The sequence below is a fragment of the Balaenoptera physalus genome (genome assembly GCF_965194825.1).
Source record: "Balaenoptera physalus genome assembly, chromosome: 7".
NCBI classification, from domain to species: domain Eukaryota; kingdom Metazoa; phylum Chordata; class Mammalia; order Artiodactyla; family Balaenopteridae; genus Balaenoptera; species Balaenoptera physalus.
The window spans coordinates 83,191,136-83,206,013 of NC_138886.1; the positions used below are offsets into that span (position 1 = coordinate 83,191,136).

General features: G+C 42.8%; 1 protein-coding gene and 1 long non-coding RNA gene across 4 annotated transcripts in view; both read left to right on the plus strand.

Annotated features, from left to right (window-relative positions):
• The window catches only part of LOC309664457 (uncharacterized protein), a 71,007-nt gene extending 65,348 nt beyond the window's left edge, over positions 1 to 5,659 (plus strand). Inside the window, exons 3-4 of the mRNA XM_082469917.1 lie at positions 2,904 to 3,089; positions 3,557 to 5,659. Of these exons, the coding sequence (XP_082326043.1) occupies positions 2,904 to 3,089; positions 3,557 to 3,568 (198 nt within the window). The 3' untranslated portion in view covers positions 3,569 to 5,659. The remainder of the gene's footprint in view (positions 1 to 2,903; positions 3,090 to 3,556) is intronic.
• LOC309664517 overlaps positions 1 to 14,878 on the plus strand; it is a 439,565-nt gene that overhangs the window by 364,979 nt on the left and 59,708 nt on the right. The window lies entirely within an intron of this gene.

Consider the following 14,878-nt stretch of genomic DNA (forward strand, 5'->3'; position numbering starts at 1 on the left):
GTAATTATTATTTCCTGACATTATTATATCTATTTATTTGTCTACTTCCTTGAACAGAATGTCAGCTCCAGAGGCTTTGGTTCACGGCTTTGTCTGCAGTATTTCAAAGAGAGCTTGGCATGCAGGAGGCTCATATTGGTTTAGACAAATTCTGCATTAATGTGTTCGCGGTCATTAACACCAGCCAACATTTTCCCTGGATCAGATTCCAGGGTCGGGATACCTGATGAGTCAAAATTGTAGGAGGAAAGCAACAAGATGCAAACATCCTGCATCACCAGCACCCGCGCTCTGTGCGTGGCTGACATCAGTGCTGCTCTGAGTTTCTTCCTTCCCTGAACGTGGTGGGATTGCACTTCCTCTCTCCCCTGAAGGTAGGTGTGGCCACAGACCTGGGCTTGGCCAGTGAAATGTGAGCAGAGGGGCTGTGTGTGTCACTTCCTCTTGGAAGATTCTCAGAGCTAGTGTGCTATTTTACAACTCCCTTCTCCCAGCGGGGCTGAGGAGTGAGGCTCCGGGCGACGGCAGCTCGGTCAGCGTGGTACTTGGGTGAGGACGGCGTGGGCTGGCACCCTCCCTCCAACCTGAGCTGGGTATGGAGCACGAGGCAGGACTCCCCCTTCGTGGCTGTAGGTCACTAAGATTTTAGAGTTGTTCGTTACACAGCTGACTAATACGAGTGACATATTTTATCTCATTCAATTTTTACACTGTCCATAGGAGGCAGTCATTTTTATTCCTACTTACCCCTGAGGAAATTGATCTTACAGAGCTTAAATTCACCAAAATTCACACAGCTATGAAGAGGCAGAATGGAAATTCGAATTCAATTCTGGCTGATTCCATGGCTTGAGCTCTTAAACATAAGCTTGTCCAACTTCTCAGTACATAATTGAATACGTATGTTACAGTACATATGGGCAAAAACATGCTCATAAGACCTTCAATAGCCTCATTCAAAACTGGAGAATCATTGAAATTCTTTTAAAAATCAAGTGACATGTCAGCAACCTAGAGAGAAGCTGATCAGAACTGTAGGTCTCTTGTTTTCCCTGACAGCATATACAATGAATTAAATATTAAAACACATTTGAAGGTAATTTGGGTTTGATGACTTTGAAAGGGGGCTTGAAATAGTTCCCACTTGGGTAGGATTATATTTATTCCACCTATCTCCATTTAGGAATTTCGAAAGCCACAGTGGCTTTGCCTAAAAACAAAATACACAAACCAAAAAAAAAAAAAAAAAAAGCCTGATAAATCTATTTTCGGAGGCCCCACGTATTCTCTCCCTCTGTGTGAATTTAGAAGCCAGACTCTCTGAAGGTCACGGAAGGACATGGACTAGGGCAAATCAGCAGGAATACGCCTCAGAGGCATGTGGCTTCATCAGAGCCCGTAATAGTGATCAGCCCACCTGTAAACTAAAACGCAGCACAGAACTGAACTGGGGCGGGGGGGGGGGTGGTGGGTGACAGTACCACTCCTATTTCTAAGATTTCATTACTGACCAACCCCCCTCCCCCCTCCCGCCTGACTCTTTTCTTTTAATCCGAGGTGTTGGGGCCTTTTGTTATGGCTGTGTTCTGTTATGACAGTGTTTTTTTTTATTAATATACTTCTATTTAGATCAATTATGACTTGAATTCAATTTCCAAGTTAGGGAAGGAGGGCTCCTTACTCTTTACTCCATGTAGGAATATCTAGGCAAGCAGAAAATTCTCCACGCAAGAAGACTACTTTTTACCTATTTTGGATGATATAGTCATTTCATTTTCAGAAAAAATGTGCTGTAATGGATTTATTTCAAGATATCAGCCATAATGTGTGTATGAATATAAAACACACTATATGTCTAAGAAGAATTGCTGAGTCCCTTCTGATGGAACTATGTGGTTTGATCATGATTGGGAACAAGTTGATATGTGGATGATTTTTTTATTTTATCCATGTCTCAGAGGGGAAAAGGATAAGGGACAGGCAGAGTGTCCCAGATAAAAGGGTCAGAATGTGGCTCTTTAAAGCCCAGTCTCTCACAATGTAGTGAATCGCAAGTTCATTCACACAAGGACTTGCACACACTGGGTTCCCATTTCCTTCTCAGGTGGAACCTGCAAAATGCAGGTTAAGTCTTTCAGCTGCAGAGTTCTACCTCTAATTGAAATTGAAGAAGCCTGTTAGGAAGAGGTCTGTATAACACATTTCTGGACTCATAAAGGGCCCTCTGGACTGATAGTCCTAAAGAAGATGTAAGATGATCTGGGGTTCCAGAGAGCTCTGTGTATTCCATGAGCGCCAAAGAAAAACAGTGAGATCCTTCTGCTAACAAATCTCATTCTAAAGAAAGCGAGGTAAAGGAAGCCATGAGGAGAAAAGAAATTGTGGGCGCTAATGAAAAGCGGAGAGAAGAGAAAATCAATAATCCCGTGTGTGTGAACACCCTTCTCTGCAGTCAGGAATCAGGTGGCTTTGTTGCGTGTGTGTGTCCGTGTGTGAAGCCACACATTAGTGCTGCAAGAGGGGGTTGGAATAGAGTAGAGATAGCGGCAGAGAGATCGATGAATCCCTGCCAAACTGTGTGACTCAGAGTTCCATTAAAAAGACTGAAAGATGTGCCCTGGGAGGGGACATGGTGGCTTTGCTTCAAAGGCATGAGGGGGGCTGAGGCTGGGAAGGAGGAACAGTCCTGAAGCCTTGAGGTGACTGGAGAACTTTAATGGCCCAGTGGTGTGTTGTAGATCGAATGGTGTCCCCTCCAAAAGCTATGTGCAAGTCCTAACCCTTGGTACCTGTGAATGTGACCTTATTTAGAAATAGGGTCTTTGCAGTTGAATCAAGTGAAGATGAGATCATGCTGGATGAATGTGGCCTCTAATTTAGTGACTCATGTCCTTACACAACAGAGGGAAGAGGAACATGTAGTGACGGAGGCAGAGACTGGAATGATGCTGCTACAAGCCAAGAATGTCAAGGATTTCCAACAACCACCAGAAACTAGGAAGAGGCATGGAGGGATTCTTCCCTGGAAGCTTCAGGGGGCCTATGGCCCTGCCTACCACCTGGATTTCAGACTGCTGACCTCCAGGAATGTGAGAGAATAAATTTTTATTGCTATAAGCCACTGAATTTGCAGTTTTGGTATGGCAGCCTAGGAAACTAGGACAGTAAGCAAAGAGCCACCAACTTTAGCCTCAGGGCAGAGGGGGAAGGTGAGCAGAACTTGGGCTACAGGTGGGCAGTGAAGACTCAGAGGTGCTGGAAGGTGAGAGAGTCTGTTGAGGTGGCACCAGTTACCTAATGAAAGTGGTGTCTAATTGGTTCTCTCCGATTTCTCATTTAGTAGGATTAGAGGAGGACTTTTTGGCTGGTTGTAGGAGCAGTTAGCACTTAGGGATTCAGGTGGGGACAGATTTCTCAGCCCCCTACCTCTATCACTGTGAACAGATTGCACTTTTCAAAGGTGGCCACAACTATAGCTCCCATCCCTTTTGCTCTTTGGATCTCTGCTACTCCCCCATCACACAGTGAGGTCTAATTCCACTCCCCTTGAATCCAGGCAAGCTTATGACAATGGAATGTGGTGAAAGTGATGTGGCATGACTTCAAGGTTAGGTAATGAAAAGCAATGCTGCTTACATCTCGTGCACTGGAACAGTGGACTTGCTCTGGAGCCTGGAACTACTTTATAAGTAGTCCAACTGCCCTGTAGCAGCCATGTTGTGAGGAAGCTCAAACTAGCCCACGTGGAGAGACCACCACATGCAGAAGCCCCAAGACTACCTGAAGAGAGAGAGAGATGCTGGGCCATTTTCCACCTGCTCCCAGCCCCTCCCCCACCCCCAACCTACACTCTTCCAGCTCCAACCACCATCTGATCCTGAGCCAAAACCTCTGTCCAAGTTCTTCCTGAATTTCTGACACACACAAACTGTGTGCAGTAATAAAACAATTGTTGCTTTAAGCAACTCAGTTTTAGGGTGCCTTATTATGCAACAATAGTAACTGGAGCCTCTTCAAACCATTGTCAAAGGCCCACTTTCCCCATGAGACATTTTCTGACTCTCGATGCCATGACTCCCTCCCTGGAAACTCCTCTTTCCCACACAGCCATTAGTTATTCCAGTTCTCAGCATTTCCCTCCATTCAGGGCTCAGTTTTGCTGGTCTCCATATTCTCCAGTTTCTCTGGGAAGCCTCATGCTTTCCATCCCTTTATTACACAGAGTTCATTGTGTCCCACCTTCTACATCTAACCCTGCAGACCACACCTATCTTAACTCTCTCAGTAAAAAAAGGACCTCCAGGGACCAGATCTCACCCTGCTCAGAGGATAGGGTTTGAGCTCCTGTGATGCTGATGAGGTTTTTAATATAAAAGGAGAACATTATTTTAGTTAATTATGAACTCTTAAAGGATAAACACATCAGTCTCACCCACTGGGGATTGTCTTATTCAGCTGTGTACCCACAGGTTTGTTCACTGCTTGACAGAGAAAAGGCATGGGTGGATGGATGGAGAGAAAACCTTGGAAAATATGAAGTGGGATTTGCAAAATTGGGGCGAATGTGCTGCCATTTCCCAATTCTGGGCCCATGGAAGGTGTGGCTAACAGATCCTATCTCTCTTTCTGGGGGCTGGAGAGGCTCCCTCACACTGTGTTTGAACTACAAATAGAAAGTAGCAATCAGAGGCTTCCCTGGTGGCGCAGTGGTTGAGAATCTGCCTGCCAATGCAGGGGACACGGGTTCGGGCCCTGGTCTGGGAAGATCCCACATGCCGCAGAGCAACTGGGCCCGTGAGCCACAATTACTGAGCCTGCGCGTCTGGAGCCTGTGCTCCGCGACAAGAGAGGCCATGATAGTGAGAGGCCCGCGCACCGCGATGAAGAGTGGCCCCCGCTTGCCGCAACTAGAGAAAGCCCTTGCACAGAAACAAAGACCCAACACAGCCATAAATAAATAAATAAATAAATAAATAAATAAAATTAAAAAAAAAAAAGAAAGTAGCAATCAGTCATAGTTTGTACACGAGAGGACTGAAAGCATAAATACTCTTTCTTGTAACTTCAATTTATTAAAAAATTGTTAAAATAGAAGTCAAAATTTTGTATACTACTGCTTCCTGACTTTCTTCTAGGGTTTAAGCAAAGTTCTTTGAACCCATATACATGTTCCTGTGCTTTTCATGTGCATTGCATTCACATGAAGAAAAATATATCTTGATGCCTTATGGTCTTTGCAGTTGACTGCAGAGTGGTGAAGTCTTTAAATAAAGAATACATCTCAAAAGGGGAGCAAATAATAAAGTAAAGTGTGGAATTCTGGAAGTCGATATGGTCAATAACGCTGGCATTGTTTACAACCAATCACTTACCAGGATGACAGAAGCAATGGAGAAAGGAAATTACCCACCTGCCCACATAATTGCACCAATTGCTAGAATCAGTTAACAGGCCATAAAAAAATCAATCTCAGAGAAGCATAAAGAGCTACATACGAGGGTAGATCTTTGTTATTATTGGTCTTCATTCACAGCCCCATTTGAGCACCTGACTTTTTATTAGCAGGATGACATTTCTGACAAATTATCCTGTCAGTCTTCGCTTTTGTGTCCTCCTTGTATTGAGAGTGATTTTTAAATTTATTTTTAATTTATTTTTTTATTTTATAGCTTTGATATCTGGTATCTTTTTTTTTTTTAAACATCTTTATTGGAGTATAATTGCTTTACAATGGTGTGTTAGTTTCTGCTTTATAACAAAGTGAATCAGTTATACGTATACATATGTTCCCATATCTCTTCCCTCTTGCATCTCCCTCCCTCCCACCCTCCCTATCCCACCCCTCTAGGTGGTCACAAAGCACCGAGCTGATCTCCCTGTGCTATTCGGCTGCTTCCCACTAGCTATCTATTTTACGTTTGGTAGTGTATATCTGTCCATGCCACTCTCTCACTGTGTCACATCTCTTTTCTCTACTTTCTGTGTTTTGATTTTCATAGCACTGTGCCTGGATTCTATGGAAAGGGAGGGGGTTTTATGAGGAGAAGAAAAGAACCTTTTGTTGTGCAAGGACCAGTACCAGGGAGGGTGTCAAACTCCTTATGCAACTTGTCTCATTGAATCCTAACTATCCCCCATCCCAACCCTCCATGAGGTAGTTCCCATTGTTACCTGCACTCTACAGAGGAAGAAACTGATGTTCAGAGAAGTTCAGTCACTTGCTACACAACTAGAGAGGGGATTCAAATTCAGGTCTGTCTGTCTGAACCAAAAGTCTTGATTTTTCTATTGAACAAGTCCACCATTCCTTATCAAAAAGGTTTGGAGACAGATGTGTTTTGAAATTCAGTAGGGTAGAGAATGGGGATAAGATGTACATCCCATACAGCACTTAATACTCCCAGTGGGGTCTAGAGTAGCACCCCATCAAACCCATTAATATTTTAGCAGTGAAACATATCAACATTGAAACTAAATAGGATACATAAAAGTACAAATAGCCTCATTTTCTGGCTGCCAAATGATTTTGTACCTATCTTATGAAATTTCTGATTTACAGAGCTTTGGGATTTCACAATTTTGGATAAGGAATTGTGGACCTGTATCATACTGGCTTCCAGGAGAGAGTCTGCACAAATTTGTTCTCTTTCTCAAGGAACTTTGAAATGGAACAAGTTAGAATTATAAAACAAAAACAAAAGCCTGATGCTATTGGTCCTTGCTAAATTTATACACACTTGGCATTTAAGAAATGAAAATGGCTTTAAGGAAAATTGGTAGCAGAACCATAATAGTCCTTCACAGGCCTCTCAAATACAGAAAAGTGGGAAGACCAGGGATCTTCCACTAGTCTTTTTGAACTAATCTCATCCAGGAGCCATTGAACTATAATTCTAAACTGCGATCCACGCAGAACAGCCATCTGAACCTCCCATGAAACAGACTCTGCTCTTTTCAGCCTCTGGACCCCCTTTCAGATACCTCCTCCAAGGATTGATGGGTATATCAGAGAGCTACTGGTATTTGTCCCAAGTAATTGGATTGACACTTTGAAGAAAAGGTTAGTTCAGATAAAATGAAATTTCCAAGTGCAGGGCCAGATTCTCATCCAGGAACATCTGTAGTTTTCTTGGAAGGTGGGTTTCATCACTGGTTCTATTATTTCATGGTTCTCTATTGTACTGGATTCACTTTTCCACATCCCCCCTGTCCCAGGAGCTCCATCTCTTTGTTTGTGTCATTTGACCACCTTCCCTGCCAATCCTGTAGTCACAGCCAGTTGGGTCAAGCTGGACCAATCTCTCTTGGATTTATTTTATTTTATTTTTTTAAAATTTATTTTATTTCTTTTGGTTGCGTTGGGTTTTCGTTGCTGTGCGTGGGCTTTCTCTAGTTGCGGGGAGCAGGGGCTACTCTTCGTTGCGGTGCACGGGCTTCTCATTGTGGTGTCTTCTCCTGTTGAGGATCACGGGCTCTAGGCGTGCGGGCTTCAGTAGTTGTGGCACACAGGCTTCAGTAGTTGTGGCTCGCGGGCTCTAGAGTGCAGGCTCAGTAGTTGTGGCACATGGACTTAGTTGCTCCGCGGCATGTGGGATCTTCACAGACCAGGGCTCGAACTCATTTCCCCTGCACTGGCAGGCGGATTCTTAACCACTGTGCCACCAGGGAAGCCCTCTCTCTTGGATTTTAATTTATAAGACACAAAAATGGAGTAAATCAGGAGGTTAAGGAGTCTGTGTTTGTAAGCTCACTTTGAGTTAGGCCAGAGTCATGGCCTCAGGACCCTGCCCTCACATTCTCTGCACCCTGTCATGCTGTGAGCTGGTCCTCATAAAAGAGATCGTAATGAAGTATTGAATAGATTCTAGAAACAAGTGAAGAGGGAGAGAGAGGAAGAGAGAGAGTGAGAGAAATAGAGGAAAAGAGAGAAAGACTGAGTGTTGAGGCCTGGTCAGGACTTGGTTTACTGATATCCTTCTGTTAGTCTGGGTTCTCCAGAAAAAAGAACCAACAGGAGACAGATATATATTTAATATGTAATATAATATATATATGAACTAGAAGGAATTGGCTCATGTAATTATGGAGGCTGAAGTGTCCAAGATCTGCAGTCAGTAAACTGGAGAGCTGGACACCCAGGCGAGCCAATGCTGTAGCCCTAGTCTGAGTCCAAAGGCCTGTGAACTAAGAGAGCTGATGGTGTAAGTTACATTTGGAGGATGAGTCCAAAGGCAGGAGAAGGTGGCTGCCTCAGCTCAAAGACAGTTACCTGGAGAAAAAGAACACTTTCTTACTCAGCTTTTCATTCTCCTCAGGCCTTCAATAGATTGGATGAGGCCTATGCACACTGGGGAGGGCAGTCTTCGTCACTCAGCCTACAGATTCAAATGTTAATCTCATCTCAGAAACACCTTCCCAGACACACCCATAAGTAGTGTTTAGCCAAATATTTGGGCACCCGAGGCCTAGTCAAGTTGACACATAAAATTAACCATCACAACCTTTGTAATAAATCTTTTGGGAAAGGGTGCGTCAAGTTTATCTAAACAATCTGGAGACCAGGGATTGGTGGGAGCAAGGAGTGGACAGTTCCTGGAAACATCCTATCGTAGTCTTTGGATGTCCCACCCAGAGAAGCTGCTGAAGAACTTACCTTACACAGTTGCTGCCTCAGACCCCACTCTGTCCAACGATGCTCTCTCCCAACCAACGCCCCTCCCTCTGAAGAAAGCGCAACAGCAGAGTGGGGTTTTTCACACATTTTAAAGTGAGAGGTTGGACCAGATCAATGTTTCTCAAAGTATAGTATGTGTAGTACATGTAGAAAGTACATAGATAAACATTTCTTTGTCATTTGGGTATTTTCACATGTATTAGACAAATCTGTAATTTATATATTATATTAGTCAGGATAGGTTAGGCCATGTTGTGTAACAAGTAGGATATTACACAGTGAAAGACTGACTTAGCAAGTCTGGGAGGTCCAAACCCTAAACATTCCAAAAAAAGTTTGGCCCTTGCCCAGCTCCTGGGAGATAACCTCTAAGCCCTTGGAACAATCTGCCTGTTAAGAGTGTCTTTATTTACCTGAGGCCTTGGGTCACTTCAGAAAGTTTAACAGTGTGATTCATGGTGGGGGTCTTGGGCCACATAGTACAAGTTTGATTTCTGCAGGGTGTGGAATTAAGTTCAGCCATGCCTATGTGATTGACCCCTCTCCCCCCAATAAAAACCCTGGATACCAGATTTGGGTGAACTCCTTGGATGGCAATACTTCATGCATGTTGTCACATGTCATTGCAGGACAATTAAGTGCTGTTCACAGGATTCCACTGGGAGAGGACAAGTGGATGCTGGTGCCTGGTCTCTCCTGGACCTTGCCCTTTGTGCCTTTTCCCTTGTTGATTTAAATCTCTATCCTTCACTGTAACAAATGGTAATTGTGAGTGTACTAGCTTTTGTGAGTCCTAGAGAATCACTGAATCCAAGGGTGATCTTGAGGACCCTTCAACACAACTACAAAATCTTGACAGCTTAACAAAAGTTTTTTTGCTATTCATGTAAAGTCTGGTGCAGAGCTGGATGATCTTCTGACTAACACTCCTCTGAGTAGTTAGGGAACTGGTTGCTGCCATTTCAGAGTTCATTGTTTCTAGTCATTCGGATGGCAGAATGAGGGCAAGGAAGAATTGCAGGATGTTTTAGAGACCAGACTTGTATTACTTCCGCCCTGATTGCATTGGCCAGACTCCAGTTACATGGTGCCAACCTAATGCAGGGCAGCTGGAAAGGGCTGTCTTCCCGTGTCACCCAGAAGAGAAAATTAACTTGGTGAGCATCTAACTAGACTTTATCACACATATCAAATCCTTGACTTCATGGATATTAATGCTTAAAGCAAAGTTAAGTTTACATTAATATAGAAAGCATTGGTTTAAAGAAAGATATTGTAAAAGAAAAAGTAAATCCTAATGCAGATGGTGGGCACTATGACAGAAGTCCTGAAGTGGTAGCTGAAGAACTGAAGTTTGTGTGACACTGAACAAGATAACGGCCCTGGGGACATTTTTGGCTACAACATGCTTCTATGAGGATATCAATTGATGGACACCACCGTCTTCTGCAAGATTCCTGGGCCGTTAGTTTGCAAGTTCAAGAGTTTGAAATTTTAAATCAGTATCTCTTGAGATCTAGGATAGGAAAAAATGACGTCTAGAGGACTTCATTTTTTAACATTCTGCCATGTCACAATTGAATGAACATTTAATTTTCATTCAAAATTTCCTTCTTGGGAGTGAGTAAAAGAAAAACTCATTTCCAGCCTAAGTATATTATTTTTCTCTTTTTAAAGGAAGTTTCATCCTGGCCCAGTATAGAATATTCCCTTTAAAACTTCTGGCTTACTTTTGTTGTATGATTTAAATGGCTTAGTGAACATTTTCTTGTCAAAAGTAAAGCAGGACTTATATATACTACCAAACGTAAAATAGATAGCTAGTGGGAAGTAGCCGCATAGCACAGGGAGATCAGTTCGGTGCTTTGTGACTACCTAGAAGGGTGGGGTAGGGAGGGTGGGAGGGAGACGCAAGTAAAGCAATTACACTCCAATAATGATGTTAAAAAAAAAAAGGAATGTGAAAAAACTTTGCACCTTGTAAACCCTGAAATAAAATACACATATCAGCTAAAAAAAAAAAAAGTAAAGCAGGATGTTTGAAAGACCAGGGAAAACTTTTGACAGCTGACAAATCTTCTAAATGCGATGAACTTATCAAAAGCATCTTTCTAGGTAAACTTTAGTTCACCTTATGAAGCTAAAATAGAACAAAGACAATACAACAAACAAAACAATATTGGCAGGAAAGCTATATTGGAAAATCAGTATTCTACATTGCCAACAGTTACCTTACCTGGCAATAACTCGTCATAAGATAGCAAACATGATTTAAATACATCCAGGCTTCTAGAGGTCCCATAGGAGCCTGATCTTATAGAATTCTAGAATTTTAGAATCTGTGGAAATCAAGGGGCAACTGTTCATCCCTCTGCCTTTGCCAGGGCTGCCTGAAAATCACCCAAGAGTTATAGGAGTTGATTGACCAGTTGTGAGCTTTTTTTTTTCTCAGCAGAGCCTCTCATCAGTTAATGTTTAGGTATATGTCACATCAACTTTGGAAATGGATGAGTAATTTTTACCTGGTGTCACTGAGCCTTACCTTTGATCTGTGGTTTGTTCTGCTATTTTGAAACACAATGGCAGTCTTTGAAGTGAATTTTCTATAATACTGAACAGCTTGTGGTGAAGTTCAGGAGAAAGTGAGTATGAAGACTTGATTGCTTTGAATGGGGTCCTTAATTCACACTGCAATGAGTTCAATGAGTTTATCTTTAGCAATCTTGAGAAAAAAAACTCTAATAACTATGTCAACTGTAGGTGGATATGAGGGTATCAGTGAAATGCCCACCAATAACCTAGAAATAAGGTGGATTAATTAAATGGAAATAAATTAGACTAATTAAATATAATTAAATGGGAGGAGCCAGCTCATGGGAGACTAGAAATAAGATTGCCAAATTAAGTAGAAATAAATTAGACCACTTAAATAAAATGAAATAGACTGTGTCAGCCTGTGGGAATAGCTCTCAGACTTGTAATTTAACCAGTGATGTTAATACAGTACAAGAAAGAACATATTTATTATAGCATACAAAATGAATTTAAGAGAAGCAAATTCTGCCAATGCATGCCCATCACTATAGGGGTAGGAAACCTATTTGGGGGACAAGGTGAAATACTGGAAATGTGCTCTCCTATAAAGTTATTGGCTTGCATAAAAAAATCCCTTGTTATATCTACCTACACTACATGGTCTCCATATAACTTTCTAATTACTAATGTGGCTTCCTGGGATACTGGAAATAACAAAACCCATTCCAGCTAAATGAAGCAGGAATGAAGTTTATTCCAGGATTTTGGACAGCTCACATCCTCTCTGGGAGGGCTGGAGGGTTATGCTTGGATGCTCTGTGGCCTGAAGCAGACCTCACAGTGGGATGGCTCCAGGGACAATCTCACTGCTGCCACCACCACTGGTCAAAGGTGTGCTGGAAAGCCGATACCCACTCATTGGCCACTGCTGCCTTAAAATCACCTTCAACACCATCCTCAAAAAATTCTGATTTTGCACAATGCTAGGTCAAAATCTCAGGTGGGTGTGTCTGATTGGAAAAATCTAGGTCACATGGCTTCCCTTAGCTTCAAGGGAGTCAGGAAATCATGCTCTCTGACTCTTCTTTGGGAGACCACTCATGTGGGGCAAGGTCCCCCAAAACAGAGACAGTGACAGAGGTCCACCACAGGGATGAGCCAGATGGAGGAGTTAGGCCCCTAGTCATGGGAAGGCTGTGTTCCCCATTGTCAATGAATACACGAACTAGTCTATATTATTCATTGGTTTCAAGCCTGGAGCATCTGGGAATAGTGGAAAAGCCCAGTTTCCAGACCAGCAAGGCTGTGGAACAAACTTGAGTCATGGTAAACTCACCAACCTAATGCCTCCTGCCTCCTAATGCCTCTGCTGCCAGCCAACCAGCCAGCTTTCCCCTGGCAACACCCTCTTGTTTTCAAATTTCAACAAAAATGTCTTAGACCACAGATGAATCCATCTCAAGGCCAAATGGCCTGACATACAAAAGAATTATGAAAAGAGGACTACAGGAGTAGCTACGTCAACGGATTTTTTTTGATTAACATGAACCTCCACTTTAAATGTGCTAAGGTTGGGAGTTGGAACCATGGCAGCTGGATTGATGAGAGGCCCCCATGCAGGGGGGCCTGCCCTGGATGGAAGCAATGTCTGCTTATGGGTGGGAGTGTCTGCCCTGGGTAGAAGCAATATCTGTAAAGAGATTAAAAACAATAAAATCGACTAAAAGTTGGTTTGCTTTTTATTATCACCATGTGTGGGTAATTCTAAACCATGTCAGTGATAAGATACTCATACGTCTAAAGATCTTTTTGTTGCCTATATTCTAAACAATTATTAAAATTGCTGTTGAGACTTAATAATACATATGTCAGCCTCAAATTAAATTTCCTTATTCTTTAATAAAGACTGTATTCTACATGCAAGTTAACTTGGTGAACTCCCTGTTATATAGCAGACCTCTGAGTTTTGAGAGAAAATGTGTAATGGTCTAGAATTGTTCAAGCTTGCTTTGGGCAGTTTACACTCCTCCAAACCCCATGATACTGCAGATTCTGTGTTTAAATAGCACATTTGAAATAAACCATGATATCCCAGTGAATATAAAGACAAAGACCAGGGCCTGAGTTATTTTCATTCTGTCACCTGGAGATTTTGTGTTTAAAATTTAAAACAGTAATTGCAAAGTGTAACACTTTTATTCGGTAAGTGCAAATGTTAGGTCATAAATGAAATACTTTACTAAATTTTGAATAACATCCTTAAAATAGACATTTCTTCTTTTTAAATTGTAATTGTTTTATAGCTAAAGAAAAACACATCAAAACCTAATGGTTATTACTCATATAACATGAGTATAACTGAAAATAATTTGGTTGAGGAGAAGGAGGTGTTAAAAAAGTGGTCTGCTCCAAGTGTCAAATATAATAGGCCCTCTGTGAGAGGTGTCTCAAGGTCCCTGCAGATTTGGAGTAATAATGCTGATGGTTAATGGTGTTTTTGCCGTGGCGAAGTGAGTAAGATTCCTTCAACATTGGCCCTGTGGCATTCTTTTCAGCATTATTCCAAATATTATGCCTAAAACAAACAAATGAACAACAAAAACTACAAGCAACGAAAACAAGAAATCATAGCTTCTGTGTTAAGGCAGAGAACTAAATGCAAAATTAATAACAGTAACACTAACAAAATTTTGGGTGGAAGAAGTTACTCATTCATTTGGATCCTGGTCTGTCCCTGTCACCCCCGCCTTCCCACTTCAATGAACAGTTCCCTTTTTGAGGGTGCCAAGTCTGTGCTAGGCGCTGTATCACACACGTACGGTCCTCATAAGGTAGATCCTGGGGTCATCCTATTTAGCGGATGAAGAAACTGGGGAGCGGAGGGATGAAGCAATTTGTGTGAAGGCTCATGGTTACTACGTAGAAGGGGTTGGGAGGGAAGCCTTTCTTTCTGCTTTCAAAGCCTCTCCCTTGTGCTCCTTCTGAGGAGCAGAAACTCATCATCTCCGATTGTCCAGTGAGCACTTAGAGAGTTTGCTGATCTTGTGCCGATCACTCTTTTGCTCCACGCTCGGGACTGAAGGCTGCTACGAGCAGCGGTCTCAGGGTGTGGTTAAGCGGAACAGTGACTGCTACACCCTGAGCTCCGAGCTCCTCCGGGCCCAGGGCTGCGGGGCTGCTCACGCATCCCGTCTTTGGCTCTTCACCACGCCAGCTTCACAGGGGAGGAAACCGAGGCTCGAGGAGAATCATCGCCCTGAAGTTTCTGACCACAGAGCACACGCTTCTAACTGCTGCTCTTCACAGATCCTCGGGCACCTCTCCCTGCCACGTGCTTCTATTCCTAGTCTTGATTGAGTTAGACTTTCTTTGCTTGCTTTAGGTTTCAGGTCAAGTTTGGGGCTTTCCTATTGTTGCTCCAAGGACCAGGCAGCTGTCACAGTCTCAGCTTCTGCTGAGCCCTGAGATGTCCCAGTGGCTTGCAGGATCAAACCCCAGGTGTGACTGGGAGGGATGGGGAAAGGCAGGGGGTGGGAGTGGAGGGAAAGAGGGAATGCTCGTCGAGTATTCCCTTTTCCTCCTCTTCCTAATCTGATGTTATCATGGGGCTTCTGCTGGCTGCTATTTAAATAATTTGTTTTTTTATACTCCCATTCTTTCATTTAATTT